The 24256-nt window shown below is 36.0% G+C and overlaps 3 protein-coding genes across 4 annotated transcripts in view; 1 reads left to right on the top strand and 2 right to left on the bottom strand.

Annotated features, from left to right (window-relative positions):
• LOC131796996 (cornifelin homolog) overlaps nt 1-24256 on the bottom strand; it is a 63923-nt gene that overhangs the window by 21319 nt on the left and 18348 nt on the right. The window lies entirely within an intron of this gene.
• Nucleotides 20-16336, bottom strand: LOC131796533 (uncharacterized). Of its 2 annotated transcripts, none has more exons than XM_059114129.2 (32): nt 16079-16336; nt 15711-15782; nt 14883-14957; nt 14462-14536; nt 14101-14214; nt 13714-13903; nt 13133-13262; nt 12742-13019; nt 11698-11934; nt 11121-11194; nt 10479-10608; nt 10230-10267; nt 9472-9618; nt 8625-8753; nt 8359-8417; nt 7713-7777; nt 6804-6874; nt 6629-6691; nt 5852-5908; nt 5222-5282; nt 4910-4960; nt 4483-4553; nt 3965-4141; nt 3751-3843; nt 3264-3300; nt 2796-2878; nt 2527-2600; nt 1811-1862; nt 1153-1239; nt 830-921; nt 626-658; nt 20-258 (listed from the first exon to the last, which is right to left on the bottom strand). In XM_059114129.2, exons 1-32 carry the CDS (start codon nt 16187-16189, stop codon nt 228-230), a joined length of 3057 nt encoding a protein of 1018 aa, XP_058970112.2. In that variant the 5' UTR covers nt 16190-16336; the 3' UTR covers nt 20-227. The 2 variants fall into 2 exon arrangements, with proteins under 2 accessions (XP_058970112.2, XP_066027725.1); XM_066171628.1 differs by having other exon boundaries at nt 10230-10264.
• On the top strand, nt 16395-24199 carry LOC131797959 (probable ATP-dependent RNA helicase DDX47). Its single transcript, XM_059115627.2, has 16 exons — nt 16395-16472; nt 16555-16648; nt 17556-17679; nt 17889-17953; nt 18326-18397; nt 19020-19090; nt 19264-19311; nt 19972-20043; nt 20381-20439; nt 20562-20619; nt 20901-20983; nt 21255-21318; nt 21833-21970; nt 22528-22598; nt 22841-22970; nt 23859-24199. Exons 1-16 carry the CDS (start codon nt 16395-16397, stop codon nt 23985-23987), a joined length of 1356 nt encoding a protein of 451 aa, XP_058971610.1. The 3' UTR covers nt 23988-24199.

Genomic DNA, 24256 nt, shown 5'->3' with positions numbered 1-24256 from the left:
TACGATAAACTTTAACAAAATAATATATTAATTTATTGCTGTACAAAATAAAACTTTAGACAACTCTTAAGAAATGTCATTTCAAGCACTGTACCAGTCTACCGGTAAAAAATTAAAATTACAATAATTGAGCTTGTGCTTGTAAAATTTCATAACATGCCTAGACCGGTTCTGCGTGATCTAGTCGATCTTCGTTGATAAATTCTGCAAAAGGGCTTGGGTCTGAATCATTCAACCATGGATGTCTTTCCAGGGGATCTGAAAACAACCACGTTAGAAAAGGTTAATGTTAGTATCTGAGCAACTGCGCACCTACCCCTCCCCTAACACAACATTATTTTTAACTTGTTTTGAGCAGGCTGTTGTTGGGTCAGGGAATGGGAGGGCGGGGGGCAGTAGTTCAATTTCTAGCAGCGCTGGACGAAGTTAAGCGTTGCGTGACAAGGAGGGAAGCAATGCTATCAGATTTGAAAGGGAGGTTATTGATATAAATGTAGGTCTTCTTGTGCGTATAATTTTTTTTGTCTAAATTGTTTTATCCTACCGGCCAAGTTCACAGACACCAGGAAGACAGTAGCTCTCAACACAGTGCTAGCTTTTCGACTAAGCAACCACAAGTACTTACCTTGTTAAATAAGCCAGTGTTTTTCTTGCTTCTCTGAAAGAAAAACAGAGGACACTTATTGATGACGTCCAATAAAAAGCTTTTCAATCGAAATCTGATATTCTATGATGGAAAATTAACTGATTGAAGTTAAATTTTTTCTCCCTTTTTCTCATTTTTCAGAAAAAAAATGTGAATACATTCTATCTCCTTTAACATCCTTACTTTGCTAATGCCCCTTCGCCTTTCTCCCGCTCTTTTAGACTTCGAAGGATTCTTGGATCGCTCCACTCCATAAGACCGAAGGCTCTCACAACCTGAGGAACAGAGAACAGTTTTTCAACTGGAGATCAAATCTTCAACTTATTATTATGATAGCCAACACATTGGTGATTTTCGCTCATTTTTGCATAATAACTTGGTAAAAAACAGAGGCCAAATTCCGTGACAGTATCTTGTTTTCCTGACAGTGCATGCATATCGCAAAGATTTGAAGCATATTTCGGGAAGACTCTATGATACAAAAAACACAGAGTACTTAACGTCACCTGTATTCTGACATAACCACTAGAGTCCAGTTCTAAGATGTCTAACAGCGCCTTCATTTCTTTCACTCCTTTCATCTCTAGAGTCGCCTGTGGATGAAAAAACATCAAGTATCAATTCGTGCGTTCCGTTGCCAGAATCTGAGTCTAAAAATTGTCGTCTCTCTGTGACGAAACAACGACAGATCAGACTTCAGCTTTGAATGGGAAACCCTGTAATTCATAACGAAAGCTACACCCTTTAAACATAAACATTAGGACAGATATCCTCTATACTGCCTTCTATAAATTTCCTATGGTTCTGATAAGGAGATTTTGTTTAACAATCACGAGCGCATTAAGTTGATGAACATTTTCTTTACTCTTATTAATTAAATGTTTAATTCAGGCTGATGCTGAAAGGAGAAATTAGATGCTAATCACTCTTAAAGGTTAAAGGGTTTATTGCAAGAAAAAAAATGGATAACGGTAACGACAAAAAAATAGATAATGATCATGAAAAGGCAAGGAAACCAAAAACAATAATGATACCGTCAATGACAATAACAATAAAAAACAAAAGTTAAAAAAACAAAAAAAAACGAAACAAATCCGAAATAAATGAATAAATTAAGATAATCAAAACAGATATATTATTTGAAAAAATTATTAATTTGCATACCAAGGAAATGACTGCACGCCCGCGAACTTCTTCTGCTGGGTCTTCTAGTCGTCTGGTTCAAATGCGAAACCAAAGTAAGGGTTAAGCAAAGAGTTCGTGACGGATTTTAGTTGGGTATTTAACAGCCATGCAAGATTGAAACACTCAAAATGGCCAGTCACAAAAATCATAAACAATAATAAAGGTGGCCATTCAGAAGCAACCCCAGCCTCCCCCCCCCCAAAAAAAAAAAAAATTTACACTGGAACAAACAAAATAGATACAAGAAAAATATGGATTCAGATGAAGCTCCTCTTCATCGTTTTCACATTTTCCCTTCCATTCTCAACTTCGTCGTGGTAGTACTACACTTCCCCACTAGAAATGAGACCACTGTGAACGAGTTAGTTCTCTGATCAAAGGGGGTAAGTTTCTAAAGAAACTGTGGTGCTGCGTCGTTGGGAGAGTATAGCAGGTAATTTAGTGCTAACAACTGAGTTGAAAACGTAAATTGACCACTGTAAAGAGCTGAAAGGCTGACGTTTCGAGCGTTATCCCTTCGTCAGAGCAGAAGAGGAAAGAAATAGGGCTACTCCTGTCTTAGACCCCGGCGATTTTCTCTGGCACCCTTATTCGTTTGTCTCTACGGACAGAGAGCTGGACATAACTAAGCTAATTTTACTATGTGACGGAGAAAAGGTCCGAGAGATTTTAAAATTCCAAGATTTAAAATGTACCTTAGCACCAGTTGACATGCTCTTTGTCGCAAGCCAAGCGAGCTCAATGCTTCGGACACTTTACTTCTCAATTCCTACAAAGCGGAACACCAAGAAACAAAACTAAACAATTTTGACTAGGGGGCAGAAAAATTTTAAATATCTCTTATTAAAATCTCGTGTTTAAACCCCCTAATACGTTTTTATAAAGGCTTTCATACGCAATATTATTTAACGATGCTTCCCGCAGTAAACATTTGTTAATTTATTTAGTTCATAACTTCGTATACCTTGTTAGCGTGATCCCAAAGAAGCTCTTCCAGTGTATCAAACACTTCATCCGAACTTTTCACTTTAAAGACGTCTCTTGGTCCTGAAATTTCCCAAATAAAAATTAAACTGAAAGGCAAACTTCAACAGCGGTTGAAAATTCGCTACTAGGAAGTTTAGGAGTTAAGATTACAGCAACCAAGCAAAAACAAAAACGGACTTCCGTTCTCATTCCAATTCCTAGCCATTCCTATGATCCTTGAAACATCTTGTGCGAGTGTCTTGTTCGCAGCTAAGCAAACTATAGTATCTAATTGAGCAAACAATAGACGCTGAGAAACTCAAATATTTTCAGTTTTTCCGTAAACGTAACGCTTAACCACTAAGTCAACGTCCAAACTACCCTCTGTAGCTTAAAAATGATTGAACTTGAACAAGATTGAATGATTATTTAAGAAAACAAATTAAGAAACAAAATCTCCACGTACCAACAAAAATGAGTAAATCAGCTGCCTCCATTCTTAGCTGTCAAACAAAGGGAGAAAACAAAGTCGGTATCAACTTTTATTCAGACAGTTTGTCCTACCGAATATCTTGAGGTTTTGGTTCTTAAGCTGCCTAAGAATGTGAAGTTCAGGCAACATGCTCTATTAAAACTGACAGTCATCTTGTCAACAAGTGTCCTTTTGTTAATGCTACTACACGCACTTTCACGCTCTTTGCAATATTTACAGGCGCGTGTCACGTTTTCCTACGCTTAAAGTGAGTGGTCTGGGACCTAGTTTCTCCCGCCTTAAATCAAGCTGATGACATGTTTTACTTACGGTTCACCACTTAAGGTTGGCACGCAAAGAAAACACATCTCTAGAGTTATAAAAATTCGCAGACTTAGTCCGTGTACGTGAATTGAACAACCTTAGCGATTCTTTTAATAAACTCGATAGGGTTGGATGGAAAATATAGAGACAAACTCACCTTCCAGTTGTGAGCCGTACTCAGCTGTTCTAATAACGCATCCAAAACCAGTTTTTCCTTACAATTCATTTGTTTAATCAAAACGTACAATGCCTATGGAAAAAACAAATTACATTCGAGAGTTTCATAGTTTCAATATTCCAATCCACATATTCCTATGGGTTATTCAGTAGTTTGATTTAATGCATAAATAGTTTAAAGGTCAAACTCTTACCTCTCCCTTGTCACGTGGAGACAACCCAGGAAGCCTGGTGATGAGGTACATCTTTGAGACTGGTTCAACCACACACAATCGACCAAGACTCACTGCTGCATGAAATGCTAGCTCGGGAGACTGGGTCTTTACAGTGTGTATTAGTAAACTGACCATCTGCTTAAACTCTTTGGTGGTCTGAAATAGAAGTTGATTACTTTTATTAAATCACCCTTGCTTCATAGTGTGCCGAGGATTTAAGGCATAATTTTTGGTGCCCCCCCACCCCCCCCAAAAAAGAGCACTGCCCCCCCCTTCCTCTGAATGGGATGCTAGTTTAGTTACCCCCATCATTTTTTTTTAGGTTTTCCAGACAGTTTGTGGTATTTCCTTTCCTTTGATTGGCTGTTGTGAGCATTGTGACACCCAGTTTTCGCTCTTTAACATTGCTTTTTATATCTCTGAAGAGAGAGCGGGGGGGGGGGGGGGGGAGTGCATCAACTCAAACTAAAAGTTAGAAGTAAGAGTATTGTAGTTACCTTGTCCACAAAAGCTATATCTCTAGCTTTAGTCATTGTTGATAATAATTCCAACACAACATCCTTATTGCCTGGAAAGAAGAGAGAGAATTTCAGGAGATATTGCTAAAATTGGTTCAATTCAACTCAAAAATATTCAGAAAACTGAAAGTAACCTATATAGTCCATAAAGTAAACAAAGTGAAGGAAAAGTTCCTTCATCAACATTTGATCAACACTTGTGAAATGATGATATTTAGGTCTGTAAAGTATCACATTAAGAAATGCCAGAGTAACTGGATTTCTCCCAGAGGGCTGAAGTATCACACTGTTTTTCTCATGTATTATGTAAAGATGGTGCTCTAAATTTTTGCAAGAAGCCATGGAAAGTGTTCTCCTCTCAATGTGCAATGTTTGTTATGCAAAGAGTATTTTGAGATTTTCTAACCTTTCTTGATGTATTGTCTTATAACTGCCATACCGTAAGGATCCCATGTCCCTAAGGTAGAAGATAGAAGAAATGAGCCATGTAACAGTCATTTAACATGTTCACATACCAACCTACCCTGGTCTTTAATAACAATTAGTTTTTAAGTCAAGAAAATAATAATATTATCAAGACAAAGTGTAGTTGAGGAGATTTTAAATGTGGTTCAGCTGATGATATTGTTGTGTCTCAGGGTGTGGCTGCGGAATGTTAATCCCCTTGAAGAAAATGAGAAATTTGCAGTTGATCCAAAACTAAAAATGAAGAATTCACCTAATAAGATTAATGCCTTGCTTGCTTCATAGCAGACTTTTGGGTCTTTTTGTCGTTTTATCTGAAAAAGAGCAATAGAATATTAATACATACAGTTTGAGTGGCACATTTTTTTATTTTGCCTTGTCAGATCTTTTTGTGAAACTATAAACAACCAAAGTGGCACACCCTGTCTGAGATTTAAGTATCTTAACCAGAAATTGGCTCTAAATAACAGTAACAAAAAGATTCTCAAGAGGAGTTCCATAATACATGTGGAAAATCCTAAATCAGTTTATGACATTTCTTTGCAAATGCTTTTTTGCAAATCAACCATCATATCTGCCCCCTCCCTAGTTTTAAATCTTAAATGAACAATCTGAGAGATGTTCAACTTAAATTCTCACAAGAGCACTAACATTCATTAAACCTTTAATTCTCAGAAGTGATTAACTTGTAACCTCTCCCTTTTTGTCCATATATATTTTCAAGCTAGAAGGTAACAAGAATACTCAAATTTATCAGGTACAAGTTTTTTCTTCATCCAAGACCAAATTCTCCTAATTAATTTATAAGGAAATGTGTAGCAGCTAAAGGGGGAATTAATAATCAGATCTCAGGAGTCCAAAGGGTTATTGAACCAGTACATACCACTTCAGTCAAGGTATCTATAACACACTTCTCGCGGCACTTGAGCTGACCAATAGTCTAAATAAGAGGAAAAGAATATTGTGAATCACATTTTACTTACAGAGGAATCTAACTTTAAAAAGAACATATAGTCAGAGGTTAAAGTAAGCAACTCACAGTGAATAATTCTAGGAGGTTACTATTTTATATTGGCCTGGATGGCTGTGTGCCACCAAATAGAATATGGCTTTCTGGGTCTTGAATCTTAAACAACCTAAAGATGTCGGATCAATATCAGTATCTGGGCAAATGCCCACCTACCCCTCCCCTAACCCAACAACAGTCAATTGATAACAAGTTAGGGTTCATGTTGGGTTAGGGGAGGGGTAGGTGGACAGTTTCTCAGATACTGATATTGATCCAAGATGTCCTTAAGGAATTGGACAGCCATGAATAGAGTGGACACTTTACAGTGCTTGGTTTGCATTATGAGGTACAGGGTGTACACACAGTAATTGTTCACATTTAAATCTTATAAATTAAATATAAAAAGTCTGACTCTGTCCCCAATTTGATAAACATGGTGAACTAATAAAAATTATAATATTTAATATCTCCATTCAGTTTCACCCCTGAATCAAACATGAAGGCCTTGAGACTAAAAGAAACATTCACCTACTAAAGCATACTTTGATTGTTAGGCAAATTCTCCTTGTTAGTAGTTTTAGAAATGTATAACAAAATGTAAGGAGAATATGCACACTCATGTAAAGGTGTACATTGTTAAGTGAGCATTACCTTTACAGCTTCCGCAGCTACTGTTGAATTTGAAGACAACACACCTCTTTCACTCAACAAAGTCTATAAGGAAATGATTCTTTCATTAATTTAACAATTTACATGTACATGTAGCAGTGATACCCTTACTGTACAACAAAATTACATATTGGGTAATAATATAACTCGTCATTACCTGAATTCTGTTCCACCTGGGACCATCACCTTGTACAACTAATGACTGCTCTCTCTGCATTGGCGTAAATGCTGTTGGACCAAAAAATTCAGATCTTAACCATTAATCCCTGAGTGACCAAGACAAACTGTTTCCTTATAATATCAAACCAATATCAAGCAGTCATTAGTGATGTGAATAAAACAAAAATATATATAAGTTAGGAGATTGTTTGTTGATACAATACCCTATTCTCTAAACTAAAAGCATATTAACTGTATGGCAGACAGTAAGGAGAAGTATCAATGAGATTTTGGGAGTGAAAGAAGTCATTATCATATGATAATGGTAATAATTATAATCTATTTTTAATTATTGCAAAAGTGAATTCCAGCAAATGTAAAACATTCCTGAATCAAATACAGAAAAATAATACTGAAAATTACTCTATTATAGCCATCAAACCAATGAGAGCAAAAAACCTACTGAAAGACTCTATGCTCAGTTTAACTCTTTAACTTCTGGACATGCAATTAACAATAAACCTCGCTTCACACTCAATTCAATTTCCACAAAAATGCAATGTGTCATGAGAATGTAAAAACTTATCCACACAAGGAGATGAGTATCAGCAAGAGGAGAGAACTGATTGATCATCAGATGTTGTGAGATAAATTTCTTACCAGTAAACCCATTCATTCCCAAGATATAATGAGCAATTCTCCTTACTGAAAGTCTGCTCTACAATTTTTATGATGTTATAGTTTGGAGAATTTGGTAATTGATATCTTTTTTTATTCTTATCGCTTGTCTGCTTGATGTTATGTGGATATTGTTTGGAGAAATTCCATCTTGGTTGCTCATGTGAGTTAAAGGTTAAGGAACCTTTCATCTTAACATCATAATCAGTAATAAAATACTGTAATATACCTTTCAATGCCGTAACTATTTTCTTTAGCATAGATGGCTTCCACAAGGATGTATTGGCAAGATCTCTAATATTGGAATTGAAAAAATGTGTAGAGTACCAATTTTTTTATATAGTAATGCAGGACTTCAAATTATCTTTTGTCAGCTAGAGTATGTGCTAGGTTTCCTGAAATGCAACCCACTGGAAAACTGAAATCTGAAGATCTCTAAGAGTGGGTGGGAGGAGAATTTCTTCAATCAAGAACCCCTCCACCCACCCACCCTCAAACACCACTTTATCCCAGCCTTTCCCATGACCTGTTATCACTAAAATGGATGCAAAATTTCTATAATCAGCAAAACATGCACAAAGAGGCAACCTTTCCCAACCAAATATACTTGATTTCCCCTTTTTAGCTAGTACTTTATGAAAAAATGCCAATTGTTGCCATTTTTTTACCAAACTGTGCTGAAGATTGGGAGATAAGTTCTGAATCCAGGAGACCCTTAGATAATCCAAGAGAGTTGGCATATTTGGTACCCATGAGTATAAACCACCTTTCCATCAATCACTCCCTCTCTTCTATCCAATGCTTGTTCAGCTTTTAATTCAACATATTTTAATTATCTTTAATTTTCAGAAAGCTAAAGATATTTTGAAACTTACAATTCAATAACTTGCCGCTCACTTTTAGGACTTTCCTCTTTCCTTGGCAAATAACGTGGCTAAGGGAATAACAAAATTTTCACAATGCATTAGACAAAAATTTTGCTTTGACACTGTAACAGATCTAAAATAATATATTAATCTACTAAGCATCCAATATCACTGGAAAAAAGAGAATTAAGCTTGTAGTCACTAATTTTAAAAATAGAACACTTACTCATGTCTTGGGAGAAATCACTTCTGTTCAATCTTTAGTACTTACTGACCTGCACAATGCCTTTTGCACTCTGGAGTTTTTGTTTTGATTTCACTTTGAAAATTCTTGGAATTCTATAACCTCCTTCGAAATCTTCACACCAAGATGAGGAGTGCTGGGGATACAGTTTCTTTGGATTCTATCAAAGTAGTATTAATGAAGGCACTGTGAGACTTTACCAATTCAAGCTGGTACATTAACTACAGCACAACATGAATCATTGAAAGGCTATTTCAATGCACTTCCAGCCCCAGTTATTAAAAGGTTGTATAACACTATCCACTGAATAAATCTCTATCCAGTGGATAGTGCAGTATGTTTTGCTATCACTCATCCACTGCATAGCAATTTTTTTGTTGGATAGTGTTATCTGCCCTTTATACAACTGGCCCCTGAAGTTTAAGCACTACAACAAACCAATTCGCTTAGTTGAGAGCTTTCTGGAATTTAACTACACACCATCAAGTCTTTTGAGTCTCTTCGCTGACCAAGTTGTCCTGAACACCATTAAGAGGTTATCTGACTGGCATATTTCAGTGGAGTAACATGACCACCTATTCCTTCCTTTCTCTCCTCTTTAACCCTTTAACATCAGTATGCATATTCTCCATACTGTTCTCTATCATATCCTAAGGTACTGACTAGGAGAATTAAACTGTTTAACTAAGAAGTTAATTTCCTTTATTCTCATGACTTTCACGTTTGATTGGGGGGTGATATTGTAAGGAGAAATTAGATGCTAGTCACTCTTGGGGGTTAAATGGTTAATAATCTCTTTCTCCTCATTTAAAGTGGCATCAGAATTGATAAATGAATGTTAACAATTTCAACACATGCTGGACAAGGCAGAGACTTACACGTCTGGCTGTTCTAACAGCTGAAGGCTCATGTATGATGACTGGGTACTTCTCAGTGGAAAATGTACTCTTCTGCCGAGCTATTGGGCTTCCAATATGCGGCAAACTGATATGACTTGCATGTTTTGATACTGGTGGTGGTGCAACCTGTTGAGAGAAATTGATAGAAATAAAAAAATATTCAGGTATTTTTATTAGATAAACTATTCTGCACCTATTCAGACTAAAATATACTTTTGTGGATAAAATTTTTCAAATGTGTGGAAAGATGATGAATTTCTTAATTTTATTAATTATCACAATAACAATAATATTATTATCACACTGGTATTAATTGCACTTAACAATAATTCACCATAGTTGAGGTAAATATCCACAACTTTCACTGACACTGAGGTGAATAACTGTTTAGTATTTACAATCGAAAGATTAGTTATTTCTTTTAATGCTACAAAAAATGGTTGGAAATTAAACTTATGAGACACGCTTTTGTCTTCAACTGCCCTGAGGTGAATAGCACTCTGGTTACTCACTTCCCAACATTATTAAGCCATTAATTGGCATGCATGAAAAGCACTATTCACTTGTGTGGTATATAAAAATAATGAATACAGCTATAATTATCATTGACTCTGAGACAATTAAGGCAGGCTTCTGAAAATACCAAAATTAGGTTTTTTGAACATTTTAATTAAGTCAAAAATTATATATCTTCAACTAATTAGAGGCAATTTTTTTCCACAAATGAAATCGTCTACCTGCTGTTTTTCCATAGCTGAGCCTCCCTCTACTTCTACTAGAAAGAGAAACACAGCTTTCATTAAAATTCAGTAAAGTATTTGAAGTTTGTGCAATGCAAAACCTTCCAAAGAATTATTATATTACTGGTATTTAACTGAGTACAGAACAAAGGCAGAAAGGCATTTAATTTAGATCTGACAAAAGTTGCTCAGTAAATTTTGCACACATGTTACTGTCAAATTGATGACTTTTGTAAATTAACATACGTTCAAGTTTTCCCATCACTGTCTCAATTTTTTGATCTTTCAAAATGGGGTCTATTGTTGTCTGAGTGGCTTGCCCAATCGCCTCATACATTTTGTGAAGTCTCAACAGCAACTTGTCAAGTGCAATTTTCTGTAGGGAAAAAAAAATGATAATAAAGAACGTCCTTTAAACCAGGTTTCAAATTACCAGTAAATTGTCTGGTGAAGTCTTTTCAGTTTGACAAATGATTTGCAAGTATAATTTCCATTTTCAGCAGGTGGGTTTATTCATTCATAACTTCCATGCAAAGTTGAAATGGAGAGTCACATATTAAGTGTCTGCTTTGTTCACCCCTTTCATCAGAAAATATTCTTGAGCAGAACAATTTTGTAAACCACATCATCACTTCATGAAAAACTCCCAATTATTCTTTATAAGCATCCAACTTCTCCCAACAGCATCCCCCCTGAATCAAACATTAAGGTTGTGAGAATAAAGGAAATGATCGCAAACTCAAGAAGCTCTGAAGTGTTAGACAAATTCTCTTTGTAAGTATTGTAGAAAATGTATATAGAGAACAGTATTGAGAACTTGCATATTCAATTTGATGTTAAAGTGTAAAGGATTAGTTTTAATACCATGCTTATAATCTATGTACATACATGCACATCAATGACACTGGTGACTTTCATTGGTTTCTCTTTCCAAGGAAGTTCTGGGTCAAAATGTGGCTTTTCTGTAAATCAGAGAAAAGTGGAACTAAGGAAATAATTATCTAATAATTTAATGACATGACTGACTATTCCCTGATTTTTCAATAACCCAGGCAGGCAGTCATCAATAAAGTCCAGTGCAGGAAAAATATCAAAATATTCAGCTCACACCCTTATTAATTCAGTAGATACTGGATTCTTAATTTTTTTTTTCCCTTCTTCATGTACTATTACAGTGCATTTTTTAAAACTTTTATCATTATGTGAGTATTTCTTAATGGTTTTAATATAGAAGGACCTTCAAATAATTTGTTAATTTATAAATAAATGGAGTTGGCATCTTCAATAAAGATAGATACCATAAATATATAATTAAATAAATTGTATTTAATCCGTTGTCCCTGGTGACGACATTTTGTCATTCAGATATCAGTCACTGTCATCAATAATGGCCCCTTTAAGAACCTCCCTCAGGTGATCAGAGATAGAGCTATACTACATATTCTTAAGTAATTAAAATACTGACCTCTTGACAAAAAACTCTCAGGTACTCCCAGCCCAAGAGCATGCCAAGAACGTGAATCAAGACTCTGCATATAATTTGACCATTCAAACTTGTGATGATCTGAGTTCCAGTACTCTGCGACCTTATCATCATCATCCATGTTTTCACCTTCCTTGTTCCTTGTGTCTGCTGTAGAAATTGCTCTCAAGTTTCCAAGCCTTGCTCTGTCAGTTTTGCTTTTTGGTGAACCTTCTGTATCTAAAAGGCAACAACAAGAAGATTTAAAGCTGATTCAGAGTGTTACATGGACTTCAATATTCAAGCTAAAGAAAAAAACACACACAGACTGCAAAAACCACCAGGAAAAGGATTCTCACTGGTGAAGTAAACTGAAGAAATGGCCAATCTTTTTAACCCTTCAGTCTCCAAGTGTGACTCGCATCTCACTCAAGAAGCTCTTGATTGTTAAACAAATTCTCCAGGTCAATACTGTATGTAAGTACGTACTAATGTTAGGGTGTAAAGGGCTAACCATTGCTTTACAGTGTAAATCCACCAAATGACAGTACACAATCATGAAAATTTGAAATTTGAGCATGTTGAGCCCTTGCATGTTGTGTTCTTAGACAACTGACACTTGTGTCTCTCTCCTCCCAGGAGCATGCAAAGTCATAGGACTCCTAACCAACTATCATGGAAACTTGATAACCTGCTGACCTATTCTTACCTGTGATGAGCTTGCATTCCATCCAGGATGTGTAGCTACAATTATTATTAGTTTTACTTGCTACAATCATTCCATGGATATCTTCATGGATACAAACCAGGGGTAATGGGCTACTTAGCCTAGAGGAGGTAACCTTAACCCTTTACAGACTTACACCAGTATACACATTCTCCATTCTGTTCTCTCTACATTTGCTATTTTACTTACAAGGAGAATTTATTAAAAAATTAAGAGCTTCTTTAGCAGTAATGTTTGGTTCAGCAGTGAAATGGAAAGAAAAAATTTAATTTTAGTCACTCTATGGGGTTAAAGAGTAAGATCATTAATTCATAACATACCAAATGGTGTATCAGCTGTCTCAGAAACCTCCACTGTTGGAATGTCCTTGGTAACAGCTTCATGTCCCTCTAAGTCATGAATGCCCACAGAACTAACCACAGAAACAGATCGTTGATCATCAAAATCCTCTGGTTCTGATTGTGGTTCAGCAGTGGTATCAGATTCTTGATCAGACTGATCCTCCTTTGGAGTTGTTGGAGGAAACATCTGCATCAAGTTGTGAGATGATGACTGATTACTACCACCTTTGGAGCCATGTGACCTCTTCCGTTGTTTCCTGTTTGAGAAGATCTCTTTAAATTTTATGATAACTTCAAAATATCAAAGGACTTTATCAATTAACATCCACCTAGTCAGGCTCTTAAGCCACTGATAGCAGTTCAAGGTTACCTTTTTTGAGACAAGCTCTTTTCTCTGAAAGTATTTTCCTTCTCATTCTGTAGAACAGTGTCAGTTACTACATGTATAACTGGATGTTCATCTCTTTCCTTTTCATCAACAGAAGTCGCTGAGATTGATCCTACAAAGTAAAAGATTTTGTATGCATTAGATCTCCAGAGATGTGTATTTAGGGAAAACTCTCTTTACAGGTTGGCCCTATCCAAGACAGATATCAAGAAAGAGAGGTGATGAACTTTCGTAAGATGACAAAGATGACAAAGATGACTTTCGTAAGATGACAAAGTGCAAAGAGTTGTGAGATAACTGTCACCAACTTTTCAAAACTGGGGCTTTTAGAAAAGTAACATGGTTTAATATATTTGTGTCTGTTGTCTCACCTTTGTTAGAAAACTACAATAAGGTTATGAAAAGAAGATTTCATGTTTCAGGGATTTGTTTCTGGGATGGGTCAGTTGTATGACGGTATAGTAACAGTGTAACTGTATATTCAGGTACGCAAGCATTAGCTTCCAGGTTTTGAATCTATTTTAAGGAAATGAAAATGATCTTCAGAAAAATCTATAGGTTACCAAGTGCCTTGGAGCCTGCTAACTGCATTTTAGCAATTTCCTTCACAATAGGTGCTGCCTGTTTGGTGTCCAGTGTACTAGCTGGTCTCCCTTTTTCATTATCAAGTAGTTGTTGTTGTCCCTCTGTGAGTTGATTCCACAGCTTTTCAGAAATCTGATCTTTTAATCCTAATTCAGGGGTCTCAGGGGTCTGGTTTGAAAGAAATAGCTTTTAATTAGTTGAAGTACATTAACATTTTATACAGTTCCCATACAGTTCATGGAAGGTGTATGATAGAAAATAAACACTGTAAGATCATCAACTGTATTTATATCTAGTCATCATTTGTGAACCATTATGATTACTGAAAGAATAATAATATCAGTCTATTTGGCAAAGCTTAGTACCTTGCTTCTTGCTAACAACAACCTGTTGTATAAGTGGCAGTAGCTTTTAGCTGTAAGCAGTACTTTTTCCAGTCTGTCTTGAAGCCATTTCACCCTCTTTTTGGCTGCATCAACCTAAGTACATAAGTGTTAAAAATACAAACAAATGATCAGACATTTTAAAATAATCAATCAGATATTATAATAATTAATCAAACCGGAGAGAGACCATTGCTGCAAGGGGGAGAATCAATATTGACATCAATCAACTATGGGAGGAGATTTTTCAGGTTCTCATTAGTCTCTATGATCTTTGACCACTGAAAGTGATTAGCACCTAAATTCTCATACAAATATCATTGTAATTTCATTGGAATCTTACCCCAGAATTCACTTTTATAGCTCTCTCCAGGTCTAGTTGTGCATATGCTAGCTCATTCCGAATCTTCATCAAAACCTACAAAGCAATAAAAAATAAATTAATTCCTTAACCTAATAACAACAAATTTTATTCTATTCTAATTACAAATACAATATTTGCATATGTTAAGGTTCAACTTTTTCTTAGGTTAGGGTTTTTTAAGCCAATCCATTATATATTTTTTTCTTTTAAATGGATGTTAACAAGTTAAATGGATCCTGATTACAGAGGTAAATTCAAGAGAAAGAAAAATAAAAGTTGATGATACTATTTTGAGAGTTTGAACAAGAAGAAAATTTGAACCACAATGTATGCATCACAGACTCATTTAGCTAGGTACAGCTAATTAGGCAGCTTATTATGCTTTATAGTAGCTGAGTACCTGAATAACTACAAGCAGCTCTTCACTTTTGCTAAATAGTTGCTCTAATTCTTCCTTACTTTTTTCATGATCATCCTGTCAAAGAAATTGAAAGTAATGAAAATTAGGACATGTCACAAGAAAGTGATAAAATATTATCACACAGTCACATACTGGGATATTAATGTAAAAAAGAAAACAAATTCTGCAAATTTTAGCAGATTGCAAAAGGTAAGAACTGAAAGAAAATCACTATAATTAAAGTGAGCGGTACCTAATATATCCACAAATTCCCACTGTGACCTATTAGTCTGAAGATTGAACCACCCTCCCCCCCCCCCCATTGATTGAAAAAAGAAAAAGGAGGGTGGGGTGGGGTGGGGTGGGGGAAGTAACTACACGAAAAAAAAAGAAAAAAAAGAAAACAAACTGGATCTGCAACTGAAAACATTCTCTACCAAACTGCTCAAGAACTTAGAAAAGACCCAATGTTAATCAGACTCCAAAATTTAATTTGAGCCTACACTTGTGAGGATTGACTGCAAACCTGAAGTCAGCCTCTAAGTTAGTGGCAGTTAACTTTGTCACACTGCTATTAAAATATTAAAATTCTAACACATCCAAGAAGGCTAATGAGATTCCAAAAATTGACAAAGCCTTCAAGTTTGAATTATAGCAATTAATACAATTTGTAACTCATTACACCCGGATGTAAGTAAATGTAAATGTACTTTGAATCACTTGTTAACCCTAAAGGGTTTTTCTGATGCCCTTTGATCTGAAACTAAGTGTGAGAGTCTTCTCTGAGCATATGATCACAAGCAAATGTTACATTATTATTGACCTAACCTCTGCAGCAGCTTTTCCAAGGTTCTGTAGGGTTTTCTGTAGAGCATCCTGAGTTCCTCTCATAATAAGAAGCTAGGTAGGACAAATCAATAATCAAGTACATTCTACAAGGCAATAAGTACGCTTTTTTGTATGATTTTTATAGAAATAACCCTGTAGATATCACTTCACACACAATTTTGACATTTTGGGCCATCTCCACGCCAAATTCGTTTGTGGTGTTGGGTTTTGTGACGGTTTCCTAAATTAAACATTAACTTCTTTAAATGTCATCTAAATAATTCATAGCTTTCTAAAATCATAAGAAGGTGACTTAACAAGTACAATTTATTCAAAGAAAAACTCGGTTAAATCTAGACTACACATACCTGTTCCTTAATCAAAGCTTCTGATCTCTTGTTCCTTTCCTTGATCGGACGAAGCCCTATCACAGGTTTGTTGTCCGATAACGTGACCTGATCTGCCCTTTGAGAAGACATAATGCTAAATTGCTAATAAAGTGTCTACATCCGAAAAAGGTGATCGGTTTCCATTATCTACAACATCAAGCAAAAAGAGAATTTCTTTAGCAAAGCAAAAGGGCCAAAAATAAAAACAAGACTCAAACAGCCATCTTGCGCCGTTTCCATGGCTCCACAGGTTGCTTGGCCTGGTTACCTGACGTGGTTACACAGCTATTCTCACATGTTAGAAACTTTCAAAATGGCGGCCGTCGAAGACGAAGTTGATAAAGATGGAGAAGACGTGACTTTCAAATCACTGGTAATAAGAGGTTATAATACACATTTCTAGATAAAGGCTCTTAAATGAAACTTTGTAATTTGGCCTTTGATGTTTTCATAAGGGAATTGTCGATGTTTTGTGTGAAGCCTGCCAACAATTGGGATGGAAGTCACCCACAAAGATACAAAGAGAAGCCATTCCAGTTGCTTTACAAGGTAGTTATTGGCAAAATTTGGCAAGATTCCGCGAATATGTCATATTCTATTTGGTACAGAATGCTTATAAATGACAGGCAATCCAAAATCGAGCCATTAGGGTTGAGGACCTTGTCCTGGTGGTCTTTTTGTTTTAACACTTTATCAATAAAGGGCAAAATTACTGAGCGCTGATTGGTTGAGAGAGAGGGCATTTTTTTCTTAATCGAGGGCATTTTTAGTAATCAAGAGAGGGCATGATTACCTGTTAATGATTGGCTAATCCGTTGCATAATTTTGCCCTTTATTGATAAACAAGTAATCCCATGAGACCTCGTACTATTAAGGATTAATTGCAATTGAGTTTTCAAAATTTTCCAAATTGCCCTCGTCGCTTCGCGACTGGGGCAATTTTGGAAAATTTTGAAAACTCTCGTGCAATTAATCCTTAATAGTACGAGGTCTCATGGGATTACCTATACTAAACTCTCAGAAGTGATCAACATGCTACTTCTCCCTTTAACACCCATACATTATCCAGCAAACAGGTCATGAGAATATTTAAATTTATTGGGCAGAATTTGTTATCCTGATCTAACACCAAATTCTCGTGACTAATTTACAAGGAAATGTGTGTTACCTAGAGAGGAGAACCAGCAGTAAGGATTAAACACCCTATGTTGATGGCTTATGTCAATAGAGAGGAAACACATCATAATTGTTTGATAATAAGAAAGGAACACACCATACACCATGGGTATATGACATGACACATTCCATTAGATAAAAGAATACACACTGGCCCCTCTTTCCATTTTGTTGAAAGTGTCAACTTAGCCATTTTTTCTTGCACTGAAAACTTGGTAGTGTTTTAGCAGTTTTTTGATTCTTTAATATGCTTTGGATTATCTTATACTCTTTTTTGCAGGCAATGATATAATTGGTTTAGCAGAAACAGGTTCTGGGAAGACAGGAGCATTTGCTCTTCCAGTTCTTCAGAAGCTACTTGAAAATCCGCAGAGATTGTATGCCCTTATTCTAACACCAACAAGGTTTGATTGTTTGTATTCCTCAAATCCAGGTTGTTTTCTTACTTCATATGCTCAGGTTAACTCACCAGCCTTTTAAAGTTTAGTGTATGTAAAGTTATGGAAAGAGAATTTTTAAAGATTGTTCATTGTTTTCATATTTGTTTTAATCAGTGGTAATAAAAGTTTACTTAATAGTCATTATTTTATACTTTATTCTTTGGCATACTCAGAGAACTGGCATTTCAGATTTCTGAACAGTTTGAAGCCTTAGGAGCAAGTATTGGAGTGAAGTGCGGTAAGCATTTTAATTTTGTAACCTAAGATTGGGTTGTTTTTTGCTTTGCTGTGCTCTGTGTTTGGTCTCAAAAACTTTTACCACACTCTCAACCAATTACAGAATGATGCAAAACTAGAACCAATCATAGCTTGGCCACCTGTGTTTTCACAGGCTTTGGATAGTTTGCTTGGTTTTAGTTTAAGTTTTCATGGGTTCTTACTGTTGTGGTATTTTTCTCTCTTCTTCTTACTGGTGGTTGTCATAACTGTGGTTTTGGTTTTGCTGCGCTCAATCAAAGAGTGCTGTAACATTTGAGTTGAGTACCACATTACTTTTGACCATTTGATATCATCAAGATGTGACTAAACTCTATATTACAATTATCTGCAGCTGTAATAGTTGGGGGAATTGATATGATGTCACAGGCTCTCATGTTGGCAAAAAAGCCACACATCATAATAGGTAATGAATAAGTACCTTATTTATAACTTTATCTTATCAATAACCACTTGAAATGCATATACATGTATATCACTTAAACCTCTTAAAAAATTATTGATATAATGATGATATGGTGATGTTTAAAGCTGTAACATGGTCCCAAGATTAACTTTTGGTTATGAAACAAATTTTCAAGGGTAACTGCAAAATTTTAAGACATTCTTTCAGCCCTTTTCAGGCAGTAACTGGTAAAATTTACAGCCTCTAGTACCTTTGTAACTGCCTGAAATCACTTGGAATTCTTGAAAATTTAACAGGTAGAAGGATTGCTGTACAGGTTTAAAAATTTAATTTCACTTGTCCTTCTTAAAATAAGGGAGAACCATTGCATTATGCTTTAAAATACCAGCAAACCAGAACTGTTTTTATTACATGTTTTATTACCCCAATAGATAAATTGTCCTATCAGATTTGGCAGAAAATAGTGAATAAGTTAAAATCAGAGATATGTAATGTTCAATTATTATGATTTATTTTTCATCTACACTCTGTATCTGTAACAAATTGATCTTGTCTTAAATATGTTTGTGACATTTACTTCCACCAAGGAGAAATAGGCACTCAAAAATTTTCTGTTTTTTAGCCTCACCAGGAAGGCTTGTTGATCACCTAGAAAACACAAAAGGATTCAATTTAAGAACTCTGAAATATCTGGTAGGTGAATATTGTTGCAATTACTCTTGTTACTTTTGAGACAAGTTTATCCCCACATATACACCTGTACAATGTTTTCCAAATCTCTTTACCTTGTCACTGGGTCTACAAATGATCAGAATACAAATTTAAAAAGGTAATCTTTTGCTAATTCTTTCACTTTTTATTTATAGATAATGGATGAAGCTGATAGGATATTAAATCTTGATTTCGAAAAAGAGGTATGTGAAAGAAATGATAGAAAATAAATTGATTTAAAAATTATCTTTATTAGTACAACTTTGCATGGGCTCTTAGAAACAGAAGAGAAACTTATCTTGGAATCTCTATTTCTTTTTATTTGTCAGTTTTTGTTGACATGTAGTGTTGTATGTATTTGCTTGTTTTGTTCCCCATGAATTGAATTTCAAGTCAGTTGGAGTATTGAAAGAGGTTTTTTGCTTTCAATAAGGATAGTACTTTCTTCTTTACGCACTGTAAACATAAACAAATTTAAAAAAATAGTTGGTATTAGGGAGCTTATGCAAACCAAAAACATCAACGGCAACAAGGATATGGCAGAACAGAAGATGTAAGTGGCAAAACAATAGCACAGCACATGCATTTAAAAACTTTGTACATTCCCTAGTTGATCTCTGCAAAGCGAAATGGTAAAAACACCCAAATTTGGTGATAAGTTTTCAGGTGGAACCCATTGCTACTCACATACCTCAAACACATCCAGCCATTCACAAAATTCTAACTAGTACAAGTATAGTTTCAGTTTTTTTTTTTAATAACTCCCTTGGTATTGTCGTCTTCACTGTAAGGTCCCTTACAAAACTGAGAGGAGGGAAGTATTATTAAGTTGAACAGAGAGTCTCACATTTGCTGAACTTTAGGTGGACAAGATATTGAAGATAATTCCTAGAGAGAGAAGAACATATTTATACTCTGCAACCATGACAAAAAAGGTGACGGATATTTTATATTTCATAGTAATAAAATACCAATAGTTACCTGGGAGAATAATCAGCTGTCATTTATTTTGAAACACTGTACAATATGTTATTTGTTTATTTTGGAAGGGAGAGTAGATCGCAGACAGAAAGGAAAAAAGATTATTTCAGACTGTCGTTATATTAAATCAAAGACATTATTTTTATTTTTCTCTAACAGTAACAGTAAGGTATAACAGCAAGCTATATTGGAAAAATGCACATCAGTGAAAAAATTGAGACTGTATAATAGCAATATCACATGCCCCATATACTGTGTTTTTAAATCTGATTCACCTGCATTTTGTCACAGGTTCAAAAGCTTCAAAGAGCTTCTTTACAAAGTCCTGTTAAAGTTGAAGTTGCAACAAAGTAAGTGGTGTTCTTACCTGTTTGGTGCTCTCTGTGTGATAATAATGTAGCAATTATCAAGTAGGGTTGTGGATATTGAATGTACTATGGCCTCAGATCACAGAATTTCCTTCTCTTTTAAGATACACCACTGTGGACAAGTTACAGCAGAGTTATTTGTTTATACCAAACAAATTTAAGGTAATGAATGTGCTCTTGGCACTAGTGATGAATCCACTTTGGACAAAGATTTGTAATGTGGTGCCATTGATTCCTTTAAGACTTTGACCCCTGCCAGTGACCAGTACTTGATTTCTCCTGCCTACTCCTATGTCACCTAATCTGATTCTTTTTGAAAACACTGACAGTTTTTGTGAGATTAATGCTGAAATTCCTATTTATTAGATATTTTTGCCACCAGATAATTCTTCCTACTGTTAGTCCTGTTCGTCTTTGAATGAGTGATTAATTTTTGTCCACAGGACTGTTATCTTGTATCTGTCCTCAATGAACTGGCTGGAAACAGTTTCATGGTGTTTTGTGGCACGTGTAACAATGTGCAGAGGTAAATAACCCTTTGACTCTAAGGGTGACAAGAATCTAATTTCTCCTTACAGTATCACCCCAGAGTCACACTTTAAGGTCACAATCATAAAGGAAATGTTCGCCTACTGAAAAAGCTCTTGATTGCTTTACAAATTCTCCTTGGCGGCACCTTGAGAAATTTAGAGAGAACAGTATGGAGAATATGCATACTGATGTTAAGGTGTAACTGTTTAAAAGCCAAAACTCTAGTCAGATACAGACATCCATGATAATTGTATTTTTTTTTTCAGAGTGACACTCATGCTGAGAAATCTCGGTCTCCAGGCTGTGCCTCTTCATGGACAGATGACTCAGGTATCAAAGACAGTAACTGTAACAACTAACAATAAAAATATTAAATGCACATATTTCAAACTTAGAGTATACAAACTGTAGCAGGGGTTCAATAGCTTTTTCCACAATTAGCTGCCCATGTTGTAATTGGCAGCTGTGCTTGGAGAAGGACCGTAAGGCAAAATCCTTGCTCGCAACCAAATTATACGTTTGTTTCAGTTCTTATAGGCGGTAGTAAAGTGTAGTCGCGTATGCAAGTACACAAGTGTAAGCAAAATGCCATAGTGAAACCCCCTTGTAGATGTGGTCTATTGGTAATTTCTTTGCATACAAAGTGATCAGCTTTTTTTTTTTTTATCTTCAGGAGAAACTCGGCTTTTCTTCAACTTGTAGCGTTGTTGTGCTTGGGGAAAATAAAATGAAAATTCTTGCAATTGCGTTACATCTACTCTATGTATGGTATTGGAGATAATTTCAAATTCTTAAGAGAGGTCGAGTGACTGCAGCTCACAAGTATTTTGTTTTCTATTTTCAGTCAAAAAGACTCGGCGCCCTGAACAAGTTCAAGTCCAAAGACCGCTCAATTCTGATCGCCACAGATGTGGCTAGCAGGGGCCTGGACATTCCACATGTGGATGTTGTTATTAATTTTGATATACCAACACATTCTAAGGTACAAACATGCATACAATGTATAGAAACAGAAACTTCCACTTTCTTCGAAAACATGCTCTCTGTTCCGAAAGGCAAATGGTTTTCGGGGAAAAATCTAAGTTTCGAGTCACAGATAATGTCCAAGGACAAATATTTAAGCCATTTATGAAGCTAAGTAGAGGCTATCGTATGTATAAGTAGGAAACAACTTGTTACCTGCTCATTCACGGGCTTCGATAAAACCAGTTCAGCTATTAACCGTTTAGTTAACTTCCAGATGTTCCGAACCAACCTTTTAAAATTGTATGGCAGACAGTAAGAAGAATTACTAGTGAGATCTTTGGAGTGAGAGGGCTAACCTTTCAAGTTTGCTACATTGCTTGCAAATTTACAGAGAACAATTTGCGGTAATCTCGTAAAAAGTTGAAATATCAAACTTCGTGTACCTATATCCCTAACCTTGTTTCGTATTGTAACTACTTATTCCTTAGGTGTTTCTGAACGTTCTTGTTAACTATCATGTCAAGTTGACAACTAGGCTCTTCCCCTCATTCATTCTTGTTTCTTCTTCCTTAGGATTATATTCATCGAGTTGGACGAACAGCTAGAGCTGGTCGTTCTGGGCGCTCTATTACCTTCGTTACTCAGTAAGTTTTTCTTCAATTTCCGGCTTTAATCGTCGCGGATGGATTGAATCGTTTTTAGGCATCTCAAACTGGTTTAGATTGAGTTTCGTGACAAATCGCAGTGTTAGCTACCAAGGTTCGGTTTTCCATCAAAATGTGACAAACAAGGAAACATAAGTTTTTTATTCAAATTTATTTTATCTTCCTCTCACTTTCCACTCCATGATTAATAGAGATCTGAGCAGTCCTTGTTTTATTTACAGGTATGACGTGGAATTATACCAACGAATCGAGCAGCTTATAGGCAAAAAACTACCTCTGTACCCCACAGTGGAGGAGGAAGTCATGTTACTGATGGAACGAGTGACAGAGGCACAGAGATACGCTAAGATGGTAAGAATTCCCCCGCATTTGACTCCATACATTCAAGTGTGCTTGTATGTGACATGTGTATGCAGTTGAAAAAATAGATTCTATGTTGCCGCGCTGTTGTTCAGTAATTAATAAAACACAGATGACGTCAAAACTTGGAAGGAATAAAAAGGTGAAACACGAGGCGGAGCCAAGGTCTTTATTTAATAGAGAGATTTAGCTTTGCGTTTCAGTGAAATGTCAGCGGCAAGAGTGACCACGTGACCACGATTTTCCCGTCATTTTTTCACGTTTGCCGGTTGCGCTTTGCTGTTTCTACGCGAGAGTAAGCTTTTTCGCGTTCGCTGTGTACATACGATTTTTTCCCGTTTTTCCTTCACAGAGTAAAAGTTAGTTACCGGAAAAAAATTGCGCCAAACCTATTTCCCTTAGTTCATACAAGGGAAGATGAAGGTTTATGTTAAAAATCCAACAAATGCCGCACTTTTCGTCAGCAGCTGCAGGAACTCACGTCGATTCATGAGAAAGCTCCATCGAAACTCGATAAATTGGAGCAAGATACGCCTGACGAAGGGCTAACAATCGAAAGTTGACGTCAGCTTTAGGAACTCTCCAATGTGGCCAGTTTACATTATTAACTCAATTAATGAAAACTAAATTATTCTGTTCTAACAGCAGTCTGAGTAAAACCTGTAAAATATTCACACATGTAACTTGTCGATAAAATAGTTAAAATAGTTTCCTTGGGTATCCCGGCTGGGCACTAAATTTCACCCTTTAAAGCCGGGTTGCTCATGACAGTCCCAGAGTCAATGGATCCCCAACCACTCCCCTACCGGCAAATCTTGTCCACATCCTCCCGATTCTTCTTGTTTTTCTGCAACTAAGATTCGTCCCATTCCCATTTAGGAGCTCCGAGAGTTGCAAGAGAAAAAGAAGAGGCCCTTAGACGAAGGAGAGAACAGTCAAGAGATCAGAATGCCAAGCAAGAAAAAGAAATTTGCTGCTGGCAAGAAAAAGGGAAAGAAATTTAAATAAACAATATTACCTACACATGTCATCGCGCATGGCTTCTTTGCATTGAGAATGCCGCTTTGCATCCTACCAATTTTTAAAATCGCAAAATTGTAGCTTTAAGCCGTGGAATCGTGAAGTTATTGTTTCTTGAGAAAATTCTACAAACGACTTCCCATTAATGACGTTGTGAGAGTCATGAAAACATCACCGTAAACTGCTACACTAACGTTGCATGAAATGTGAAATTTAATGACCAGAAATCACAACAGCTTCAATAGTAAAAGGTATAG

Source organism: Pocillopora verrucosa, chromosome 8, assembly GCF_036669915.1.
Source record: "Pocillopora verrucosa isolate sample1 chromosome 8, ASM3666991v2, whole genome shotgun sequence".
NCBI lineage: Eukaryota > Metazoa > Cnidaria > Anthozoa > Scleractinia > Pocilloporidae > Pocillopora > Pocillopora verrucosa.
Note: the sequence above shows the minus strand (reverse complement) of the source record. Positions and strands in the feature narration are given on the sequence as shown.